The sequence below is a fragment of the Pseudophryne corroboree genome, chromosome 11 (genome assembly GCF_028390025.1).
Source record: "Pseudophryne corroboree isolate aPseCor3 chromosome 11, aPseCor3.hap2, whole genome shotgun sequence".
Classification (NCBI taxonomy): Eukaryota; Metazoa; Chordata; class Amphibia; order Anura; family Myobatrachidae; genus Pseudophryne; species Pseudophryne corroboree.
In genome coordinates, this window is record NC_086454.1 from 79654524 (window position 1) to 79679858 (window position 25335).

At 45.6% G+C, this 25335-nt stretch overlaps 1 protein-coding gene across 3 annotated transcripts in view; it reads left to right on the top strand.

Moving 5' to 3' along the window:
* ELP4 (elongator acetyltransferase complex subunit 4) overlaps window positions 1-25335 on the top strand; it is a 563638-nt gene that overhangs the window by 475343 nt on the left and 62960 nt on the right. Inside the window, exon 10 of one of the 3 annotated variants that reach the window (XM_063944453.1) lies at window positions 8667-8690. The exons of the other annotated variants lie outside the window; for them this stretch is intronic. Coding sequence (XP_063800523.1) covers window positions 8667-8675 — 9 coding nt within the window. The 3' untranslated portion in view covers window positions 8676-8690. Of the gene's footprint in view, window positions 1-8666; window positions 8691-25335 lie in introns of those variants that run through there. 3 annotated transcript variants of the gene reach the window in all.

A 25335-nucleotide genomic window follows, 5' to 3' on the forward strand; every position in this document is an offset into this window, starting at 1 on the left:
CTGAAGTCTGTTTATACACATTCAGGTACTCTACTGAGGCCGGCAATTGCGTCGGCCTGGATGTGTAGTGCTGTAGCAGCATGGACAGATAATCTGTCTGAGTAACTGGATACTTTAGACAAGGATACCATTTTACTGACCCTGGGGCATATAAAAGACGCTGTCCTATATATGAGGGATGCCCAGAGGGACATTTGCCTACTGGGCTCTAGAATAAATGCAATGTCAATTTCTGCCAGACGGGTCCTGTGGACTCGGCAATGGACAGGTGATGCCGACTCCAAAAAGCACATGGAGGTTTTACCTTACAAGGGTGAGGAATTGTTTGGGGACGGTCTCTCGGACCTAGTTTCCACATCTACGGCTGGGAAGTCAATTTTTTGCCATATATTTCCTCACAGCCTAAGAAAGCACCGTATTACCAAATGCAGTCCTTTCGTTCACAAAGAAGCAAGAAAGTCAGAGGTGCATCCTTTCTAGAGGAAAGAAGCTGCACCATACAGCTAGTTCCCAGGAACAGAAGTCCGGCTTCCACTAAATCCACCGCATGACGCTGGGGCTCCACAGGTGGAGCCAGGAGCGGTGGGGGCGCGTCTCCGAAATTTCAGCCACCGGTGGGTTTGCTCACAGGTGGATCCCTGGGCTATACAGATTGTGTCTCAGGGATACAAGCTGGAATTCGAAGTGATGCCCCCTCACCGTTACCTCAAATCGGCCCTACCAGCTTCCCCCATGGAAAGGGAAGTAGTGTTAGCGGCAATTCACAAGTTATATCTCCAGCAGGTGGTGGTAAAGGTTCCCCTCCTTCAACAGGGAAGGGGATACTATTCCACAATGTTTGTGGTACCGAAACCGGACGGTTCGGTCAGACCCATATTGAATTTAAAGTCCCTGAACATTTATCTGAAAAGATTCAAGTTCAAAATGGAATTGCTCAGAGCGGTCATTGCAAGCCTGGAAGAGGGGGATTTTATGGTGTCTCTGGACATCAAGGATGCTTACTTGCATGTCCCCATTTATCCACCTCATCAGGAGTACCTCAGATTTGTGGTACAGGACTGTCATTACCAATTCCAGACGTTGCCGTTTGGGCTCTCCACGGCACCGAGAATATTTACCAAGGTAATGACAGAAATGATGGTGATCCTGAGAAAGCAAGGAGTCACAGTTATCCCATACTTGGACGATCTCCTCATAAAGGCGAGGTCCAGAGAGCAGTTGCTGATCAGCGTAGCACACTCTTAGGAAGTGTTGCAGCAGCATGGCTGGATTCTGAATATCCCAAAGTCGCAGCTGATTCCTACGACGCGTCTGCCCTTTTTGGGCATGATTCTGGACACAGACCAGAAGAAGGTGTTTCTCCCGGCGGAGAAGGCTCAGGAGCTCGTGACTCTAGTCAGAGACCTCTTAAAACCGAAACAGGTGTCGGTGCATCACTGCACGCGAGTCCTGGGAAAGATGGTGGCATCGTACGAAGCCATTCCCTTCGGCAGGTTCCATGCGAGGATCTTTCAGTGGGATCTGTTGGACAAGTGGTCCGGATCGCATCTTCAGATGCATCGGCTGATCACCCTGTCCCCGAGGGCCAGGGTGTCTCTTCTGTGGTGGCTGCAGAGTGCTCACCTTCTCGAGGGCCGCAGGTTCGGCATACAGGACTGGGTACTGGTGACCACGGATGCGAGCCTCCGAGGATGGGGGGCAGTCACTCAGGGAAGAAACTTCCAAGGATTGTGGTCAAGTCAGGAGGCTTGTCTGCACATAAATATCCTGGAACTAAGGGCCATATACAACGCCCTGAGTCAAGCGGAGCCTCTGCTTCGAAACCAACCGGTGCTGATTCAGTCAGACAACATCACCGCAGTGGCTCATGTAAACCGCCAGGGCGGCACAAGAAGCAGAGTGGCGATGGCGGAAGCCACCAGGATTCTTTGTTGGGCGGAGAATCACGTGCAAGCACTGTCAGCAGTGTTCATTCCTGGAGTGGACAACTGGAAGCAGACTTCCTCAGCAGGCATGACCTCCACTCGGGAGAGTGGAGACTTCATCACGAAGTCTTCACTCAGATTACAAATCGATGGGAACTGCCACAGGTGGACATGATGGCATCCCGTCTCAACAAAAAGCTACAAAGGTATTGCGCCAGGTCAAGAGACCCTCAGGCGATAGCTGTGGACGCACTAGTAACACCGTGGGTGTTCCAGTCGGTCTATGTGTTTCCTCCTCTTCCTCTCATACCCAAGGTGCTGAGAATCGTAAGAAAAAGAGGAGTGAGAACAATACTGATTGTTCCGGATTGGCCAAGAAGGACTTGGTACCCGGAACTGCAAGAAATGCTCACAGAGGACCCATGGCCTCTGCCTCTCAGACAGGACCTGTTGCAACAGGGGCCCTGTCTGTTCCAAGACTTACCGCGGCTGCGTTTGACGGCATGGCGGTTGAACGCAGGATCCTAGCGGAAAAAGGCATTCCGGATGAAGTTATTCCTACGCTGATAAAGGCTAGGAAGGACGTGACAGCAAAACACTATCACCTTATATGGCGAAAATATGTGGCCTGGTGTGAGGCCAGGAAGGCCCCTACAGAGGAATTCCAGCTGGGCCGGTTCCTGCACTTCCTACAGTCTGGAGTGACTATGGGCTTAAAATTAGGGTCCATAAAGGTCCAGATTTCGGCCCTATCCATTTTCTTTCAAAAGGAACTGGCTTCTCTTCCTGAAGTTCAGACGTTTGTTAAGGGAGTGCTGCATATTCAGCCCCCTTTTGTGCCACCAGTGGCACCTTGGGATCTCAACGTTGTGTTGGGTTTCCTGAAATCCCACTGGTTTGAGCCACTTAAGACCGTGGAGCTAAAGTATCTCACGTGGAAGGTGGTCATGCTATTGGCCTTAGCTTCGGCTAGGCGTGTGTCAGAATTGGCGGCTTTGTCATGTAAAAGCCCCTATCTGGTTTTCCATATGGACAGGGCAGAATTACGGACTCGTCCGCAATTTCTGCCGAAGGTGGTGTCATCTTTTCATTTGAACCAACCTATTGTGGTGCCTGCGGCTACTCGTGACTTGGAGGATTCCAAGTTGCTTGATGTAGTCAGGGCTTTGAAGATCTATGTAGCCAGGACAGCTGGAGTCAGGAAGACTGACTTACTGTTTATCCTGTATGCATCCAACAAGCTTGGTGCTCCTGCTTCAAAGCAAACCATTGCTCGCTGGATCTGTAACACGATTCAGCAGGCTCATTCTACGGCTGGATTGCCGCATCCAAAATCAGTGAAAGCCCATTCCACGAGGAAAGTGGGCTCTTCTTGGGCGGCTGCCCGAGGGGTCTCGGCATTACAGCTTTGCCGAGCAGCTACTTGGTCGGGTTCAAACACATTTGCTAAGTTCTACAAGTTTGATACCCTGGCTGAGGAGGACCTTGTGTTTGCCCATTCGGTGCTGCAGAGTCATCCGCACTCTCCCGCCCGTTTGGGAGCTTTGGTATAATCCCCATGGTCCTTACGGAGTCCCCAGCATCCACTAGGACGTTAGAGAAAATAAGATTTTACTCACCGGTAAATCTATTTCTCGTAGTCCGTAGTGGATGCTGGGCGCCCGTCCCAAGTGCGGACTTTCTGCAATACGTGTATATAGTTATTGCTTAATAAAGGGTTATGTTATGGTGGCATCCATTGTTTGATGCTCTGTTGTTGTTCATACTGTTGACTAGGTAAGTTTATCACAAGTTATACGGTGTGATTGGTGTGGCTGGTATGAGTCTTACCCTGGATTCCAAAATCCTTTCCTTGTAATGTCAGCTCTTCCGGGCACAGTTTCCTTAACTGAGGTCTGGAGGAGGGGCATAGAGGGAGGAGCCAGTGCACACCAGTAGTACTAAATCTTTCTTAGAGTGCCCAGTCTCCTGCGGAGCCCGTCTATTCCCCATGGTCCTTACGGAGTCCCCAGCATCCACTACGGACTACGAGAAATAGATTTACCCGTGAGTAAAATCTTATTTTTACACATTGGAGTGCCATTGAATAAAGGAAACATTTCCCAAGGCTTATAGTAAAATATAATTTTACATAAGTACATTATTGAGCAGTATAATTATGTAGAGCAGTAGTAGCCAAACCCTGGTCCTTGAGAGCTACCAACAGTTCACGTTTTCCAGCTCACCATTACTCACTGATACATTGTCAAAGATCCACAGTTGGAGCTAATTACTTCACTTGTTATTCTGTGAGGAGACCTGGAAAACGTGAACTGTTGGTAGCTCTTGAGGACCAGGGTTGGCTACCCCTGATGTAGAGAAAGGGAGATGGCCTTGCTCATATGAGCAATCTATGGGCGAGATGTAATGAAGTCCGAGTTCAGCTGCCGTGCGGGCGTTTTTCTAAAGGGGCAATCATGTACAAGCCATGGTTTAGCTTTGTACATGATTGCCCCTTTAAAAAAATATCCGAGCTTGGCCGGCATTACATCTCGGCCTGTGGGTGAACACAATAGGGAAAAGAGGACAAAGCTAGGAGTAAAGTATAGTTATCCAGTGTGTATTGATCACTATGACCAAAGTATTATCCATTGAGATTTATTTTCACACAGGTAGCCATTAAAAAATAATTTTCCTTAAAGTTGTCAATACAGTTGGGGCTATACAGAAAAGGCAATATTTCCTTTATGGTAATTAGGAACAAGCTCACACATTTTAGGGATACACACTTGGCCATTCAAATATGTTATTACTAGGCGATTCATCGCGCCCTACGGGCGCTCTTCACACCGTTGTAAGGGGCTGCTCCCCCTTAACCCCTGCACGTCCTTTGGCCGGGCAATATTTGTATTATATGGAGTATTACATTCAAGGCTAATGTTGGAAGTGGTTACATATTTTATGTGGAAAAGGGTGTGCGATAGTTAAGGGGGCGTAGGCCCGTGCGACGGCGTGAAGAGCGGACGCAGAGCAGGATGAATGACCTAGTGTGTTAATAATATGTTATGTGTACATAATTTAGAAATAAGCAGTGAGATCATCCAAAAATGCAGGGAGGTAGGGAGAGCGCAGGCAGACGGCGTACAGTAGGTAAGACATAGAAAGAAGCAGGTAAGAAGGGCATATTTAAATGCAGGGCGTTCAAAACGACATACAGAAAGGCAGGTGGGGTAGGCTAGGGACACGCAGGGTGTTATAGAGGTGTTGTAGAAATACAGGTGGGTAGGGAAGATATAGGGAAATGCAGATTATATATGACTATACAGACCCCTCCCCATATATAATATCACATACACAGTGTGTATCCCTGCTTATATCTGACTATACACACTCCTAATATAAGATCACATACTCAGTGTGTGTGGTGAGAGCTTATCCCTGACTATACACACCCCTGATATAATATCACATACTCAGCGTGTGTGCTGGGGGCTTATTACTCATACACAGACACAGGGAAGATGTCAGGCGTGGGTGTCCCCCTCCCTCCCTGGACTCTCTCCCCCTTTGGTTACAGGGCGCAGTCCGGCGGTTGATTTATCACCTGGCGGAGTCCAGGCATGTGTCGGGGCTCGTGGAGCAGCAGGTGCGGGGACGTGGTCGCGGGCGTGCCGGGGAGGAGGAGGTGGAGGCGTGGCGGCGGATGGTGTGATCACGGGGACAAACAAGGATCGCTCGTCTGCCTCTCCTGCACCGCCGCCGGGACACGTGTGGAGGAGGGAGGAGGGGAGAGCACAACAGCACTACCAGGTTCAGCGACTGCGGCTCGCACACGTGCCGGCGGAATGCACTGAGCATCACCGACAGCACTGAGGACAGAGGCAGGAGCGGGAGGGAGGGTGGGCCCGTCACACACAGCGAGCACAGCAGGAGTGGGGGGGAGGGCAACACGCCAGATCTGTGACTCCGCCCAGCATTGCGACTCCGTCCAGCGTTAACAAATGAGTCACAAAGTCACAGATCTGGGCAAATACATAGGAGATATTTCAAACTGAGTGCAAACTCAGGACACATCACTGACATCAATTTGTAATCACCCACCCATTACACTAATGGGGCCACAGGGCCATTCTGGCTTGCCGACAGCGGAGCGAGTGCAAATGAGCCCCTTGCGGGCACGGTTCTATTCTCCCTCCAGGGGGGTCGTGGACCCCCAAGAGGGAGAAAAAGTGTGGGTATGCCGGTTGTCGAAGTTCCGGCACCGGTATACTGTGCGCTGGGATCCCAACAACCGGTATACTGAATACCACCTGCATATATATGTATACAAACACACACGTGGTGATTTTCCTGCTGGACTCAGGGATGCTCTGTTTTTCGGCGGCAGCTGTAACAGGCATGGAAGGACCATGCAGGTGGGATCACCTGGCCAAGTTATCGGAGGGGGGGGGGGGGGGGGGGTCTGGGATGGATGGATGGTGTGGACGTTAATTGTTTTTTTGTTTTGTTTTTTACTTAATTGGCGTACAAAGCAGACAATGTAAAAGTGCTAATAGGCTATACTGCCCCCGTATTTTGTACGGCTAATCCTTGGGGCCCCTCTGAACCACGGGGCCTAGTATAATTGTCCCCTTTGTCACCCCCTTTTTGCCAGGTCAGCTTGATGTAATGTTCAATATTGAACAGGATTATTGTAACATTACATTAGTTCCCCATTAAATGGAAACCACAACCACTGTATCGTCAACGTACAATGGAAGCTGGTTACTGGCTGAGTGATTAAAATAGTATCACTGGTTTATTATTGTTACTCGTTTATTACAGATCACTTAGCAACTGACTAAAGGTTTAAGGAACGGCTAGTGAGGATGCCCTGATTATTTATACACACCCATAGAGTCATTGATATTAGTGAGTTTAATCAGTGCATTTAACTGGAATTCATGACAGTCATTATGCTTTTTTAAACTGGCTAATTCTTTAAGGAAATTAAGAATAAAAATAATGAAACCATGTTACATAGCTACTTATGTTTTTTTATCTGCGGAGTTACTGATGTCTATTTTATGCAAAGTAGTCAGTATCTCATATTGGACACATTACCGTCAAGAAAATATTACTTGCCTTAATTATCAGTAATGAAGCAGGGATAAGCTGTTCACTTAGATATCCTATATCTAATGACCTTTCCCGCTCGAGGTTGTGATGAAAGGTATCCGTTTCACAAATTATGCCTCATTTAGCTGGTGGCATTTGTGTAGACTGATGTCGTAGGGATGAGTTCTAAAGTGAGGTGTAAATTGCATTGCTGTTTAAAAAGTGATTTAGTGTTTGCTTTCTACTACATTATTGTTTTGTGTTTTTCTTCTGTATTATTATTAAACGACTTGAAACCCTTCACTTTGTCACACTGGCCTATTATATCGCCGGCTACTTTAGACTTGCGTTACAAACCACTGTTTATTTTGCCGAGTAATTACGAGTTGAGCAAACACACAAGAAAACACAAGACAAGAGCAAAAGTGTCATTATTTGTGGTTTCATAAATGGTTTCACTGCAGCTGTGTTAGGCAAGGCGTAATAAACCTGGTTCTGGTATAATGGGGGATAAGTCTGCAGAGAGAGATAAAGTACCAACCAATCGGCTCCTGACTGTTTATAGGCTGTGTTTGAAAAATTATAGGTGCTGATTGGTTGATACTTTACCTCTCTTCTTTGTATGTCTCCAAGCTTTGATACATATGCCCCTATGTCTGTCCTGTGAAGGTTTTAAGATGGTCCCAGTGAGCCACTGCTGGTGTCTCCATTTTCTAGTATCCACCCATGGAATACACGTGTTGTATTTTTAGTTCGTTCTGTGAGCTGAACCAATAGTTCTGAGTAGGGGACGTATCTATTCACTACAAACTAGCAGTGTCACTGAGACATTTCTTAACCAAAATCCACAGGACGATGGCTGGTGTACTTTGTAACAAACTGGTGGGGTGGACTCTTAAATATTACTTAATCCAAGAGACACTGGGGTCTATTCATGAAGCAGTGAAAAGAGTGGAGATGTTGCCCATGGCAACCAATCAGCTGCTCTGTATAATTTTATAATATGTAAATTATAAATGTTACTTCAGTGCTGATTGGTTACCATAAGCAACTTCTCCACTGGCTCACTTCTCCACACTTTTTACTGCTTCATAAATAGACCCCACTACCTGGTTTTAGAACTGCATGTCCAATTCACCCAAATTTACATATATTAATTACAGTGTGCTTTGCTCAGCAGAGTCCACTCCCGACACACACACACACACACACACACACACACACACACACACACAAATCCCCATGTTTCAGAGACATTCTGTTCAAAGTTGAGTTAATTGATAAAACCAAACAAGTATTCTAGTTACTAATGATAGCAACTGATCAGCACTCGTGATGTTGGCAATCATATTAGGGCAATTGAGGGGTAACTTTACGCTGCTGATACAAGAAACACACAGTAGACAATGCAACTGCTCAACTGTCAACTGACTGCTGGTTGGGCGGTCGATCATTTATATATGCAGGGGGGAATATTCTAGCATAGTGAACAACTGGTGTATTTGTGTGTCTCGCTTTCTACAATGTTCCAGTAGATTCCCAGATGCACACATTATGGCTAAGTTTCCTATTAATTGGGGGTATCCATTATATCAAGAACTAGAGCCCATTCGAAAAACTGCTCTCATTTTTGAATTCAGTAACCCAAAATTATTTTTTTGTTAGGCTGTGTAATATAACCACTGGAACAGTTTTGAATGGGGCTAATTAATTGTCGTATAAGGTACGTATAAAGACATATTAGTCAGCATATGTAGTGGCTGTATCTTCTTTATGTTTACATTAATATTTACCTATTCATGGGTGTTTTTAGCACTCTTTTTCCTCCTCAGTTGGTAGTGCTCCCGACCCGCAGCACTCTGGGCATAGAAAATCAGGAAGACACAAGTCACCTGGGGTTGGGTATTTCTGACCGCCGGTTACAATACCGATGTCAGGATCCCGGCTTTTAGATGGCGGGGGGGGGGGGGGGGGCGAGCGCGCTAGTGGGAATAGTCACTGTTGGTTGGCATGCCGACCGTTGGGATGGTGAGGGATCGGGATGTAGGTGCCGATATTGTGACCGTGGTCTCCTGACCCCCGGTCACATAACTACATCCCATCACTTGCTGTATTCTTTTACATTTACTTGTGCTGAAAAGAGGGTCATTGCAGATGGGGGGAAATATTTGGCAACGCACAAACCAAGACAGGTAACTGTAATTAAATGTAGCTACAGAGGCCCCATCAAGTGCCGCACCATTGTGCTCAGTAATATATAACTATACTAATGACCAATACTCATTTTCTAGGTATATTTGAATATCCAATTGCCAAATGACCACTGCCAGCCTATTTGTGGGGACCGGTTCTCTGCTGTTCTCTGTAACAGGATGGTGTGAGGTCCAGCTGTTCTCATGTGATATTGTAAAGCGATTCTATAGCTCACTGCTCAGCCTGTGTGAGTCCAGCTGAATGTCTGCCACACGTACTTATTAAGGATGCAGAAATGCTGTAACCGATAGCAACCAGTCACACAACCGTCTTTCATCTCGGAAATCCTGTGGACCAACCCAGTTCCATTTTGCAGATACCATCACTGACTCATTCATCTTGTCTTTAGCACTGTGTGATATATCTGATGCAGACCCATGCAATTAGCTGAATGTGCAGAGAGAAGTGCACAGACAAATATTATATTACAAAGTATATCAGTATATATGATGACTGTACACATCTCTGTAGTGGTAGCATTTGCACCTCAAGTCGTCGTCGTCATCATCCGTGTACAGTAACATCTACCCTATAGCGCTGCATCAGTTCCTTAGTGTGCAATCCTAAGTAACATCCACATCTACTTTTTATTACACCTAGTTGTATTTTGTATTGGTATTACTCTAATACAAATTGTGATATTTATTGTTTTGCCTTTAAATTTTTTCTGACTGCAAGAAACATTGCAACTATTTATTTGATTGATCTCTGCCCTACTAAATCCATAGACTACCGGAAAGAGAAGTTGTAGTTCTAAAAGATAAATAATTTGTATTGGCATTATTCTTTCATCAGGTCTTTCTAATAATATTTAATACTATTAATGTTTTTATTGTAGATGTGCAAAGTGCCGCAGTACTCCTTAGCGCCAAATCATTAACATGTCAAAACAATAGGAACTTAAAATTAAGGATGTAAATATTGGTGGCTATAAATTGCCCATATACCAGACAGCTGGATTAACAACGGAGCAGCCCGGACGGTCACCTAGACTCCCCCTCACACAGGGAGCCCCCATACATGGCTATGTCACATAGTAGCGGTAATCTAATGTGAACTGTGATTTCTTTGTGGCATAATGTGAACTGGGGGCACTACACTGTGTTTAACACATTTGAGGGTGCTGGGGGTATTTCCAAAATATACTTTTTAAATACATCACCTGCATATCTTATTTACAATTTCATTGGTAGGTGACCCCACAAGTTAGTTCTACTGGTGCCCCCACAAACCTTAATCCGGCCCCTGATAAATATATATTTCCATTGTGTCCAAGCCTGGCGAATATCATCCAAATATGTCACTGCAAGAAGGGTCGTTAGGCTTAGAGACAGGAACAGTAGACTCAGAACTATCACTACTCCTCAGACTTAAACTTTGTGTGATAATTACCCGCTGCATCATTTGTTTCTTATACCCCTTTCACACTGCACAAATAACCCGGTATCTACCCGGCATATTGCTGGGTCGACACGGGTCGGCGTGCGGTGTGAAAGGGGCATAGCTGAAATTGCGGGTCGCCTGACCCGGCAATTCAACCCGGGAATAAAGCAGTGTTATACCCGGGTTGAATACCTGGTTAGTGGCTGCGTAAACGGGCTCCCAGGTTGATGCGTCCCGGGACCCGTTTACTACAGCAGGGAGAGGCGGCGCGGAGATGATCTCATCTCCCAGCGCCGCCGGCTCCGCCCCACGCTGCTATGGCAACCCACCCGGCATATTGCCGGGTCGGGGAAGCCTGCAGCAGCGGCCAATGCCGGATCCCACCCGTGAAAGGACCCATTTCCAATTTGCTGGTTGGATCCGTTATTGGCAGTGTGAAAGGGGTATTACTATGGCACCTGGCATCTGATTGAGGAGTGCTGACTGGTCACATACTGATCTTTAGCATTCATATCAATCTTATACATAGTCGCTTGCATTCTTATGTCACTCTTCGGGAGGAAGCAGACATGTGATCACAGCGGGCTGTGATTTGGGGATGTGATGTGGCACGGGGGGGGGGGGGCGGTTTGGGGGCATGGTGCTAAATATGAGGCGGTGCAATGAGCATGTTGCGTGTTTGCATCATCCTGGCTAGCCCCTCCCCTCCTGCAATGAAATGGTGAGATCACTGACATTGTGTGGCTAGGTTGACACTTGGGGCAAGTGTTCACGACTCCTGGAGACTTGCCCACCCTTCCAGGTGGCCAGGAGCGGCACTCAATTTTCGGGAGCCTCCCGTCTGCTGTGTGAGGGTAGAGCCTCCAGGCTGCTCTGGGAGGTATGATCATATACATATGTGTGTATGTATATATATAACTAAACCCCCATCATTTATTTATTGATGTTGTGAGGATAAGTGAGCTTGCTATGGTGAGTGCTGAACTTTCTGTTTGTATATATTTGGGTTGGTGGCCATGGGCTGCATGCACCCCACCCTATGAGTGGTGAGTGCAGATATTGCACCCCGCTTCTGGGGTGGCGTGTGCTGTGGTTTTCTAGAATTGCTTGTGTGTGTATATATATATATATATATATATATATATATAGTTGACTGCACCAGCTTGTTGCGATCTTGTACTGATCATATTATTTCCTGGAGACAAAAGATCGCTGTTGAGCACATCACAGTTTATACAGAAGGGGATGCTAGAAGTCAGGGGTTCCCAACGCCATTCTTCAAGTTTACGCAACAGGTCATGTTTCCTAGATAGCTTTGATCATGCACAAGTGAGATCTATGATCTATTTTGTTGGGTCAGTAATTATCCCACCTGTTTCCACAGCCAGAAATCCTGAACCCATTATCTCTTGGGGGCACTTAAGGACTGGAGTTACGAACCATTGCTATAGGCGCGGGCCTGTAGGGTTACACAAATACTGGATGCAGTCGTCCTGGCCACCTGCGTGTTTGGCTTGCCAGATCAGCATGTGTGGTGTCAGGCCTGTTTTTACGTTTTTTTGCAGTCGTAAAGCAGCATTATGAAATAAAGTGTACTTCCATCAAATAACAGGCATCTATAAAATAGAGGTATTTGATCCTTAGAAGTAGGAACACAACTTGCCTGGGCTGTGCCTGCTGTGGTGCTTCAGCAGCCAGCGCTTTGATGAATATCATACTTGCCCAAGATGGCAGCTGCGAGATAGAATACATTATTTTGAGATAGCGCGTTTATTTTATTCTGACAAGGAAAATTACAGCAGACAAAACTTGAGTCCTACAGCACACAATAATTAATGAAATTGCAATGGCTATCTTTTCTTAAAACTGTCACTTCTGCTGGTACATTGTGTTACATAGACAATAAAGGGATTGGTTATTTAGCAAAAAAATAAATAAAATAAAATGAGGCAAGAAAATAAACTTACAGTATTTTAAAGCTGGTCTTAAATTACCTAAAAAAACAACTTGTGCATACATCAATAATTATTTTTTACTTGATTCTCTGTAGTGGACTTGTACAAGTTTTGTTGATTTTGATGTGTAGTTCTACTTTTTTTTTTTTTGTCTTTAAACTATTCAACCTAAAATGGGTTTAATTAGAAACAAAAATTAACATCAAGATATTGTGGTTAGATTGCACACCAAAGATAGATACTGCATCTATTTTTTTTGACGGGGGGCATAACGTGCATCTACTACTGTCACACAGTGAAGGCAGCCATTTTATGGGCCGGAGCAACATTTGTGAAAATGGAGATTATCTGTTCCCTAGGAGCCAGCTGAATCACTGACGTGCGATGGACTCCATCCACAAAATGTCTGCTGGTGTTATGTCTACGTAATAGGGGCACTTTAAATTATTATTATTAACAGTTATTTATATAGCGCACACATATTCCGCAGCGTTTTATAGAGAATATTTTGGCCATTCACATTGGTCCCTGCCCCAGTGGAGCTTACACTCTATGTTCCCTACCACATGTACACGCGCACACATTTGTACTAGGGTTAATGTTGGGATCCAATTAACCTACCAGTATATTTTTGGATTGTGGGAGGAAACCGGAGTACCCGGAGGAAACCCACGCAAGTACGGGGAGAATATACAAACTCCGCACAGTTCGAGCCATGGTGGGAATCGAACCCATGACATCAGTGCTGTGAGGCAGTAATGCTAACCATTACACCATCTGTACTGCCATGTTCTGTCTCTGTTTTCCTTCTCTTTTTGGCTCATCTGGTTCTCACAGTTTGATCTTCATTATAATAGACCATATAATGGATTCCCAAAAGTCTGCATACAGTACCTTCACAAATTTCTATATCACAGCTGTGCAATGTTATATGGGTCAGGGGCGTTTCTAGAGAGGAGGAGGTCCGTGTTCAGGATCCATCTGGTCCCCCCCTTCCTCCCTAGTGCTGTCCCAGAGTCTAGAGCGCATGTGCAGATCTCCAGGAAAATGGCGTGGCGGACATTTTCCCAGTGATTTTTCTACTACACATGTGCGAAACACCGGGAAATGGTGCCACCCTATACCAATTTCTTTATTTTGTTTATCTTATTAGGGTTCTTTTTGGGTAGGCCCTAAATGTATTTAGGTGCTGCAAGTCCAGTTAAGCACCAGTAAGTGTTTTCGCTACACCTTGGTTAGAATCTGGGCGGTGGTCTATACTGTGATGATAATAATAGCATAGATTGCTGTTTCATGTGACAGTTGGTGCTGTACTGTCTTAACAACACAAGAATGTTTCATTCATCTTGGATGAATCATTCTTGTTTCGTTAAAACCAAACTTTAAGTAATACCCACGGTATTTTCATGCGTTTTGGGGTTCCCTAGAGCATGAAGTCTGAACCTTAGCTCCAATTAGTTGCGACCAGCTGAAACAAGAACTCTTGCCCCAGTTCCACCACCACACGCAGTGGCCACACTAGGACTGTACTGCAACTTCAGCACTACCCAAGAATAGAGGAGTTAAACCTTGCAAATACTAATAACTGCTTTTACCCCAGGTAAGCTATAAATTCTCGCTGCATGCTGGCTGTTTAATTTCTGGTTGAGGAAGCACAGCAGTTTTTTAGTTCATTATCTTTGCAAAAAAACAGTAACAAGATAATACAGCTGCCTCTGATTAAGATGTAAATTCTTTCTAATTAGAATGTAAATTCTTACATTTAAATGAAGACATCAGTTGTCAGGATGCCATATGATATCTTATTTCACCTTGCTTGAATGGAGCGCTCAATGCTCGTCTATAGCACTAAAAGAGTTTTGTGGAGCCTTTGTTGTGTGATTCTTGTAATATTCCCTCTTCATGTTGCCTTTTCACCATATCCTTTGTTTGTTTTCCCCCCTTGCATCTGATATTGTTGTGCCATGGGATTCCACGGAAGTTTGGAATGAAAATTGAGTTCAGTTGGTGCCAGTATCCGCTTCTGCCTCAATTACTTCTGCTGAATTTTTCCTCAATGTAAATCAAAGAGGTTGCATAAAGTAGCGCGTGTATTCGAAATAATTAATTTCCCATAAAGTGATGGATCAAGTCCAATCAACCTCCCTGAAATACAAATAATAGAAAAGAGAATTAGAAATTAATTAACATTTCCTGTCATTAATAGTTTATTGTGGCTTTTTTTTTTTGCCACAGCGTATTTTGAATAAGTTTTAGAAAACATTTTTATTATTTTTTTTATACTTCTTTTTTTTTTTTCTTATTATTATTGTAGAATAATAAAAAGAGCCTTTGACCACAATTATACTGTGGGGAGAATATGTTAATACAAATGTTGGCAGAGATATGCCAACAGAGAGTTATCGCATTAATTCTGCTTACAATGGAAAAGTAAGTACACATGCAAGTGAGTAAAAAGTGATGAAACTGAGCACATTAAAGCGACTGCAGTCATGTAATTTATGTCATATCAGTGGGAGGGATCAAGGCATACGCAGCCTATCAGAAGTAGCCTCCAGTCATCATCATCATCGGTGCTTAATTTGCACCAGGGGTCCAGCACTATGTATAGGCTTACAGAAAGAGGCACATATACGCCTATGTTGTGGTCTACGTGAGAAGCATTTTAAAAATGCACTAACTGCAGTGTCATTACTTGGGTTGCGCGTGGCGTTGTCTATCTGGTACAAGCTTCAGAAAGTTTTGTTTTCCGGACCTTGATACACATGAGAGATACGGTCAAAACTGCTGTTTTTGGAGGTTTGACCGCTTTTTACTGTTAGCATATCCCACCCATAGTTTTTTAAGGGAAATATATATAACTATGTTAACTACCACAGATACCAGTCATGAGTAATGTGGATTACTTTGATCCTGTCAAATATGCTAACGATCTTGCTTTATGACTTCAGAAAGAAAGACTGTTTGCTTTGGATACCGTTCATATTATGTCTAGCTTAAATGGCCACGGTACGTTGTTGGGGCCCTTTTTAGGAAGACTGGCATCTAAACAGGCAATATTTTAAATATTTAAACCTTGTCAAAGTAAGAGAAGCTCTCTAAAGTAATTACTGAGTTTTGTTTTGCACGTGAAAACCTCGGTACAGTAGTGTCCTGTAGTGGAGTGTAGTCAGTGACTAACCTCAGATAAATTGTGTAAAAGTGGAGATAAGGAATGGTTAGATGTGGTGTTACGAATTATGAGAGAGAAGATGATCAGTGAGAGTCATACTCCTCAGCAGTCACCACACTAGACGGCAGAAATAGCACAACGTATGACACCCAGGGCGGCCATGTTCTTGAACACATCTTTTTGGCAAACTACAGGTTCCCTCAGGACATTTGTAGATTAAAACGAGAGGGGAACATTTTGCATACCTTGAATAACGGGTTGGATAATCTTCAAAAAGACAAAACTGTATGCCTTGGGGGCTTTTAGTATTGAGTGAACAATGGTTTAGGCCAACTTTATAATAGGGGCTTAGTGGAAAATGTAATAGCTACTTATGTTCCTTAAGCTCATACGTGTTTGTTGGAGATTGATGTAAGTAAACAGCCTAGATCTAGCAGAATGCGGAAGTCACACGGATGCACCTTTATAAGACGGGAACTGCACCAATCAGAGCTAACTCCAGGCCATGGAACTCAGTAACTTGAAGTATCCAATCTCTCTCGCTCTCTCTTTTTAAATACAGGTTGAGTATCCCTTATCTAAAATGCTTGGGACCAGAAGTATTTTGGATATCGGATTTTTCTGTATTTTGGAATAATTGCATATCATAATGAGATATCATGGCAATGGGACCTAAGTCTAAGCACAGAATGCATTTATGTTTCATATGCACCTTATACACACAGCCTGAAGGTCATTTTAGCCATTAGTTTTAATAACTTTGTGTATTAAACAAAGATTGTGTACATTGAGCCATCAGAAAACAAATGTTTCACTATTTCACTCTCTCCAAAAATTCCATATTTCGGAATATTTGGATATGGGATACTCAACCTATGTATATACATAATATGTGTTTGTGTGTGTGTGTGTGTGTGTGTGTGTGTGTGTGTGTGTGTGTGTGTGTGTGTATATATATATATATATATATATATATATAGTACTTTGTTGGGTCACCTTTTGACCTTAATACTTCTTGAATCCTTCTAGGTATGGATTCTACTGACTGTTTCATGGGGAATATTAGCCCAACTGAAGACTTCATGGTACCTGTGGTCTCCATATCCTCTTTGTGGGTGCACTCTTGTAGTATTAAATTACAATGTTACAATGATTTAATTAATGAAGTGACCAAGCCCGACGGGACAGGTGAAACGCGTCTTCCTAACTACACTTAGCGGTGACGGCAGATCCAGCGGTCTCAGCTCGGGGCACCCAGCGGTAACCCCACCCTCTGATGCATGACATCTCTGAGTTACTGAACGCTAACTGCAGCGGCAGGGACGGTCAAGAGATTTCTCCCGCCCTGGGAGCCCCTAGCACACACTGTCTTCGGGTCCATGAAAGATACATATTCCTAACCATTGTAAGGGGGATGCACAGTACTTTGTATATAGATCTAAATTACACTTTTCCCCACTGTCATAACTATTGTCTGTAAGAACCTTGATGGGCTATTATGCTCATGAACACACATTATAACCAATCTATTTTTGTCTATCCCACTGCTTACATAAAAGCAGCGACCAAGCCCTGTCAGAAATGATCAGCGCTGCATGTCCAATCAGACTGCATGTCTAAACCTTTGAACATTGTTACTTACTGACTTTTGGAAGTTACTTCTGGGTTAAGCCCTATGACATTGGCTCGCAAAAATATACTGTCTGATTGTGTGTAAAACTTTTAAGCTTTGATATTCCTTTGTTGCTATATGTAAACTTTTTAGGCACAAAGATTGGGGATGAACCAAATGAAAATTGTATGCAACTAACCGGTATATAGTCTCTGCTCTTAGGTATAAGATTGTCCCTTACTCGGACACTGATTACTGCATATACAGTAAGTTAAGTATGTCTTTTTGATATCTTACTATCCATAGAGCGGCAACATTTGTTGCAAACAAGGCTATTTTCTGGCTATAGTCTGACTTGTGTTTATATAAGCTTTGTCTGTCAATTTGATGCTTAAACCACAGAGTGGCAACTTTTGTTGCAAAAAGGGCAAATTTTGGTAATAGATTCGTGTTTATGGTTCTGCTGTAATGGGCCCTACACACTGGCCGACATCACTGCACAATATGAACGATCTCGTTCATTAATGAACGAGATAACGTTCATATCGTGCAGTGTGGAGTCACCAGGGATGAATGATGCGCGGCCCCACGCTCGTTCATCGCTGGTGCCCTGTCGGCTGTGCATGCAGGCCAATATGGACGAGATCATCCATATTTGCCTGCACGTCTACGGAGCCGGGTGACGGGGGGAGTGAAGAAACTTCACTCCTCCCCCCCCCCCCCCCCCGCCGCCGGATCACCCGTCGGCGGTCGGGCAGCTCGGCGGCACATCCCCGAGTCTGTAGCGCCCATAACACTGATATATGATCTATATGAGCAGGGGACTTGCCTTCATAGTATCACTTTTCCCATTCGGGACTCTCATTGGTGATTTGGTGGACCCACTCTCCCACAGCAGTTCTCCAACTGGTGGGTTATTTGTCCACTACCTAACACCAAAAGCACATCCACTTTACTTTCATTCTGTATTTTTCTGAACTCTCATCAGTAATTCAGGAGATGGACGTACATTAATACTCCCAACCCTACTATCATACTCACTGCTCGTGTCCAATCTCTTGCGATCTTGGAAGCCAAACAGTAGAGGGCCGGGTCAGTACCTGGTGGGGGACCACCGGGAATACTCGGTGCAGTAGTTTTAGGAACCGGGATTAACTCCAGTCTAACATTGACAGCAGATTCACGCTTTTTCTCATACTTTATCTTTGTCATCTCAGGCACCCCGCTTCTTACTATCTGAAGCCTCAAATTCCACCTACTGTCCTATTACAAAAACCAGGTCTTATTGTACTCTTCTGCCAACCGTTTTTAAATTGTATTCATGTTTGTTATGTCTATTTGTCATAAGAGCTCAACCTTTTAAGAGATACAATTAAAAGTTACATTTTAACTTCATCATTGTAACATTGTAATTTAATACAAGAGTGCGCCCGCAAAGAAGTCTTATTTCTTTTCTCCTTGTGTAACAGGTTTACAGTAAGCAATTACTGACTTCGGGGTGCACCACCAGTCTATCGTACAGTGGCATTTTGCAGAGATATCATTTGCATACTGGTTAACATAATTATTAATGATTTGATACCAGTGCGGAATCAAACCTATATCCTTTGTAGTCTACATATCCTCACCCGACCATATGTCCAGTGTAATCGAAAAAATGTGATTTATGTCAGACCACATGAGCCATTTCCAATCATTTGCTGTTCGTGTACTGTGTTTTTGGGCAAACTGGAGGCTTCACTCTGTTTTCAGAAGATAGCTATGACATGCTTGCAGGCCTTCTCCTTCTGTAGCCCATACAATGTGATGTGAGGTGTACTGTTCATTAAGAGGCCATCTGAATTGTTCCCTGAATCAGATTATCAGATTATCCATAAATTGGTGCAATGTTGTCCTACCTTCAGCTCCACTTGAGCGTCCAGTAGCCGTTTGCGGCCACAGGCGTTACACTTATATCCAGTTATGTCTCGATGTACAATGTAATAGCTGCCGCCCTTGAACACCAATACAGTTTTGCTTATGCTCGCACTGTTGCTGCAAGCACAAACAGTAATTCCACGTACATGTAGTCTCATTCCGGTTATTCCGGTCCAGTTTTAGTTAAAGTTGTATACCAAAAAGACTTCTGTGTTATAATCAAGGGTAATGACAACGGGAAAAGGAAGTGATATACAGACCTTGGTGAAAAGCACAAAGGAGAGTCAGAACATCAAAAGCCTAGAAGAAAATTTACATAGAAACATAGAATTTGATTGCAGATACGAACCACATGGCCCATTCAGTCTGCCCTTAGGGATAAGGTTTTAAGGATAGGGTATTAGGGTTAGTGGTTATGGGTAGGGTGAGGTTTGGGGTTAGGGTTATGTAGTGGCACCAAGTGGGAGGTAGCGGGTACGCTTTACCCATGCCTGTTGGAGGGGCCCAGGTCCTGCTGCCCCTCCCCCATTCCCATCGCAGAAAACCACACAGGAGAGAGAGAACTGACTGCCGCTGCAACTGCTGCCCAGCCCAGCACATATAGCTCAGTAGACACCAGCGCCCGTGGCTGCTTTGCGGCCACACGGAGCATGTAATTGTTATTTTCTCTGACGTCCTAAGTGGATGCTGGGGACTCCGTAAGGACCATGGGGATAGCGGCTCCGCAGGAGACAGGGCACAAAAGTAAAAGCTTTAGGATCAGGTGGTGTGCACTGGCTCCTCCCCCTATGACCCTCCTCCAAGCCTCAGTTAGGTTTTTGTGCCCGGCCGAGAAGGGTGCAATCTAGGTGGCTCTCCTAAAGAGCTGCTTAGAGTAAAAGTTTTGTTAGGTTTTTTATTTTCAGTGAGTCCTGCTGGCAACAGGCTCACTGCAACGAGGGACTTAGGGGAGAAGAAGTGAACTCACCTGCGTGCAGGATGGATTGGCTTCTTAGGCTAATGGACACTAGCTCCAGAGGGACGATCACAGGTACAGCCTGGATGGGTCACCGGAGCCGCGCAGCCGACCCCCTTGCAGATGCTGAAGAGAGAAGAGGTCCAGAAATCGGCGGCTGAAGACTTCCCAGTCTTCTTAAGGTAGCGCACAGCACGGCAGCTGTGCGCCATTGCTCTCAGCACACTTCACACCAACGGTCACTGAGGGTGCAGGGCGCTGGGGGGGGCGCCCTGGGCAGCAATGAAAGTACCTATGCTGGCTAAAAATACATCACATATAGCCTCTGGGGCTATATGGATGTATTTAACCCCTGCCAGGTTGTCAGAAAAACGGGAGAAGAAGCCCGCTGAAAAGGGGGCGGGGCCTATTCTCCTCAGCACACAGCGCCATTTTCCTACACAGCTCCGCTGCTAGGAAGGCTCCCAGGCTCTCCCCTGCACTGCACTACAGAAACAGGGTTAAAACAGAGAGGGGGGGCACTTATTTGGCGATATTATTATATATTAAGATGCTATAAGGGAAAACACTTATATAAGGTTGTCCCTGTATAATTATAGCGTTTTGGTGTGTGCTGGCAAACTCTCCCTCTGTCTCCCCAAAGGGCTAGTGGGGTCCTGTCCTCTATCAGAGCATTCCCTGTGTGTGTGCTGTGTGTCGGTACGTGTGTGTCGACATGTATGAGGACGATGTTGGTGAGGAGGCGGAGCAATTGCCTGTAATGGTGATGTCACTCTCTAGGGAGTCGACACCGGAATGGATGGCTTATTTAGGGAATTACGTGATAATGTCAACACGCTGCAAGGTCGGTTGACGACATGAGACGGCCGGCAAACCAATTAGTACCTGTCCAGGCGTCTCAAACACCGTCAGGGGCTTTAAAACGTCCATTTACCTCAGTCGGTCGACACAGACACAGACACGGACACTGACTCCAGTGTCGACGGTGAAGAAACAAACGTATTTTCCATTAGGGCCACACGTTACATGTTAAGGGCAATGAAGGAGGTGTTACATATTTCTGATACTACAAGTACCACAAAAAAGGGTAATATGTGGGGTGTGAAAAAACTACCTGTAGTTTTTCCTGAATCAGATAAATTAAATGAAGTGTGTGATGATGCGTGGGTTTCCCCCGATAGAAAATTATTGGCGTTATACCCTTTCCCGCCAGAAGTTAGGGCGCGTTGGGAAACACCCCTTAGGGTGGATAAGGCGCTCACACGCTTATCAAAACAAGTGGCGTTACCGTCTCCAGATACGGCCGCCCTCAAGGAGCCAGCTGATAGGAGGCTGGAAAATATCCTAAAAAGTATATACACACATACTGGTGTTATACTGCGACCAGCGATCGCCTCAGCCTGGATGTGCAGCGCTGGGGTGGCTTGGTCGGATTCCCTGACTGAAAATATTGATACCCTTGACAGGGACAGTATTTTATTGACTATAGAGCATTTAAAGGATGCATTTCTATATATGCGAGATGCACAGAGGGATATTTGCACTCTGGCATCAAGAGTAAGTGCGATGTCCATATCTGCCAGAAGATGTTTATGGACACGACAGTGGTCAGGTGATGCAGATTCCAAACGGCACATGGAAGTATTGCCGTATAAAGGGGAGGAGTTATTTGGGGTCGGTCCATCGGACCTGGTGGCCACGGCAACAGCTGGAAAATCCACCTTTTTTACCCCAAGTCACATCTCAGCAGAAAAAGACACCGTCTTTTCAGCCTCAGTCCTTTCGTCCCCATAAGGGCAAGCGGGCAAAAGGCCAGTCATATCTGCCCAGGGGTAGAGGAAAGGGAAGAATACTGCAGCAGGCAGCCCCTTCCCAGGAACAGAAGCCCTCCACCGCTTCTGCCAAGTACTCAGCATGACGCTGGGGCCGTACAAGCGGACTCAGGTGCGGTGGGGGGTCGTCTCAAGAGTTTCAGCGCGCAGTGGGCTCACTCGCAAGTGGACCCCTGGATCCTACAAGTAGTATCCCAGGGGTACAGATTGGAAATTCGAGACGTCTCCCCCTCGCAGGTTCCTGAAGTCTGCTTTACCAACGTCTCCCTCCGACAGGGAGGCAGTATTGGAAACAATTCACAAGCTGTATTCCCAGCAGGTGATAATCAAAGTACCCCTCCTACAACAAGGAAAGGGGTATTATTCCACACTATATTGTGGTACTGAAGCCAGACGGCTCGGTGAGACCTATTCTAAATCTGAAATCTTTGAACACTTACATACAAAGGTTCAAATCAAGATGGAGTCACTCAGAGCAGTGATAGCGAACCAGGAAGAAGGGGACTATATGGTGTCCCTGGACATCAAGGATGCTTACCTCCATGTCCCAATTTGCCCTTCTCACCAAGGGTACCTCAGGTTCGTGGTACAGAACTGTCACTATCAGTTTCAGACGCTGCCGTTTGGATTGTCCACGGCACCCCGGGTCTTTACCAAGGTAATGGCCGAAATGATGATTCTTCTTCAAAGAAAAGGCGTCTTAATTATCCCTTACTTGGACGATCTCCTGATAAGGGCAAGGTCCAGAGAACAGTTGGAGGTCGGAGTAGCACTATCTCAAGTAGTTCTACGACAGCACGAGTGGATTCTAAATATTCCAAAATCGCAGCTGTTTCCGACGACACGTCTGCTGTTCCTAGGGATGATTCTGGACACAGTCCAGAAAAAGGTGTTTCTCCCGGAGGAGAAAGCCAGGGAGTTATCCGAGCTAGTCAGAAACCTCCTAAAACCAGGCCAAGTGTCAGTGCATCAATGCACAAGAGTCCTGGGAAAAATGGTGGCTTCTTACGAAGCGATTCCATTCGGCAGATTTCACGCAAGAATTTTTCAGTGGGATCTGCTGGACGAATGGTCCGGATCGCATCTTCAGATGCATCAGCGGATAATCCTGTCTCCAAGGACAAGGGTGTCTCTTCTGTGGTGGCTGCAGAGTGCTCATCTACTAGAGGGCAGCACATTCGGCATTCAGGACTGGGTTCTGGTGACCACGGATGCCAGCCTGAGAGGCTGGGGAGCAGTCACACAGGGAAGAAATTTCCAAGCAGTGTGGTCAAGTCTGGAGACTTCTCTCCACATAAATATACTGGAGCTAAGGGCAATTTACAATGCTCTGAGCCTAGGAAGACCTCTGCTTCAAAGTCAACCGGTGCTGAACCAGTCGGACAACATCACGGCAGTCGCCCACGTAAACAGACAGGGCGGCACAAGAAGCAGGAGGGCAATGGCAGCAAGGATTCTTCGCTGGGCGAAAAATCATGTGATAACACTGTCAGCGGTGTTCATTCCGGGAGTGGACAACTGGGAAGCAGACTTCCTCAGCAGGAACGACCTCCTATCCGGGAGAGTGGGGACTTCATCTGGAAGTTTTCCACATGATTGTGAACCGTTGGGAAAGACCAAAGGTGGACATGATGGCGTCCCGTCTGAACAAAAAACTGGACAGGTATTGCGCCAGGTCAAGAGACCCTCAGGCAATAGCTGGGACGCTCTGGTAACACCGTGGGCGTACCAGTCGGTGTATGTGTTCCCTCCTCTGCCTCTCATACCCAAGGTACTGAGAATTATAAGACGGAGAGGAGTAAGAACTATACTCGTGGCTCCGGATTGGCCAAGATGGTACCCGGAACTTCAAGAGATACTAAGAAGGGACTTGCTTCAGCAAGGATCATGTCTGTTCCAAGACTTACCGCGGCTGCGTTTGACGGCATGGCGGTTGAACGCCGGATCCTAAGGGAAAAAGGCATTCCGGAAGAGGTCATCCCTACCCTGGTCAGAGCCAGGAAGGAGGTGACCGCACAACATTATCACCGCATTTGGCAAAAATATGTTGCATGGTGTGAGGCCAGGAAGGCCCCCACGGAGGAATTTCAACTCGGTCGATTCCTGCATTTCCTACAAACAGGAGTGTCTATGGGCCTCAAATTGGGGTCCATTAAGGTTCAAATTTCGGCCCTGTCGATTTTCTTCCAGAAAGAATTGGTTTCAGTTCCTGAAGTCCAGAAGTTTGTCAAGGGAGTACTGCATATACAACCCCCTTTTGTGCCTCCAGTGGCACTGCGGGATCTCAACGTAGTTCTGGGATTCCTCAAATCACATTGGTTTAAACCGCTCAAATCTGTGGATTTGAAATATCTCACATGGAAAGTGACCATGCTGTTGGCCCTGGCCTCGGCCAGGCGAGTGTCAGAATTGGCGGCTTTGTCTCACAAAAGCCCATATCTGATTGTCCATTCGGACAGGGCAGAGCTGCGGACTCGTCCCCAGTTTCTCCCTAAGGTGGTGTCAGCGTTTCACCTGAACCAGCTTATTGTGGTACCTGCGGCTACTAGGGACTTGGAGGACTCCAAGTTGCTAGATGTTGTCAGGGCCCTGAAAATATAGGTTTCCAGGACGGCTGGAGTCAGGAAAACTGACTTGCGGTTATCCTGTATGCACCCAACAAACTGGGTGCTCTTGCTTCTAAGCAGACGATTGCTAGGTGGATGTGTAGTACAATTCAGCTTGCACATTCTGTGGCAGGCCTGCCACAGCCAAAATATGTAAATGCCCATTCCACAAGGAAGGTGGGCTCATCTTGGGCGGCTGCCCGAGGGGTCTCGGCTTTACAACTTTGCCGAGCTGCTACTTGGTCAGGGGCAAACACGTTTGCAAAATTCTACAAATTTGATACCCTGGCTGAGGAGGACCTGGAGTTCTCTCATTCGGTGCTGCAGAGTCATCCGCACTCTCCCGCCCGTTTGGGAGCTTTGGTATAATCCCCATGGTCCTTACGGAGTCCCCAGCATCCATTTAGGACGTCAGAGAAAATAAGAATTTACTTACCGATAATTCTATTTCTCGTAGTCCGTAGTGGATGCTGGGCGCCCATCCCAAGTGCGGATTGTCTGCAATACTTGTACATAGTTATTGTTACAAAAATCGGGTTATTATTGTTGTGAGCCATCTTTTCAGAGGCTCCGCTGTTATCATGCTGTTAACTGGGTTCAGATCACAGGTTGTACAGTGTGATTAGTGTGGCTGGTATGAGTCTTACCC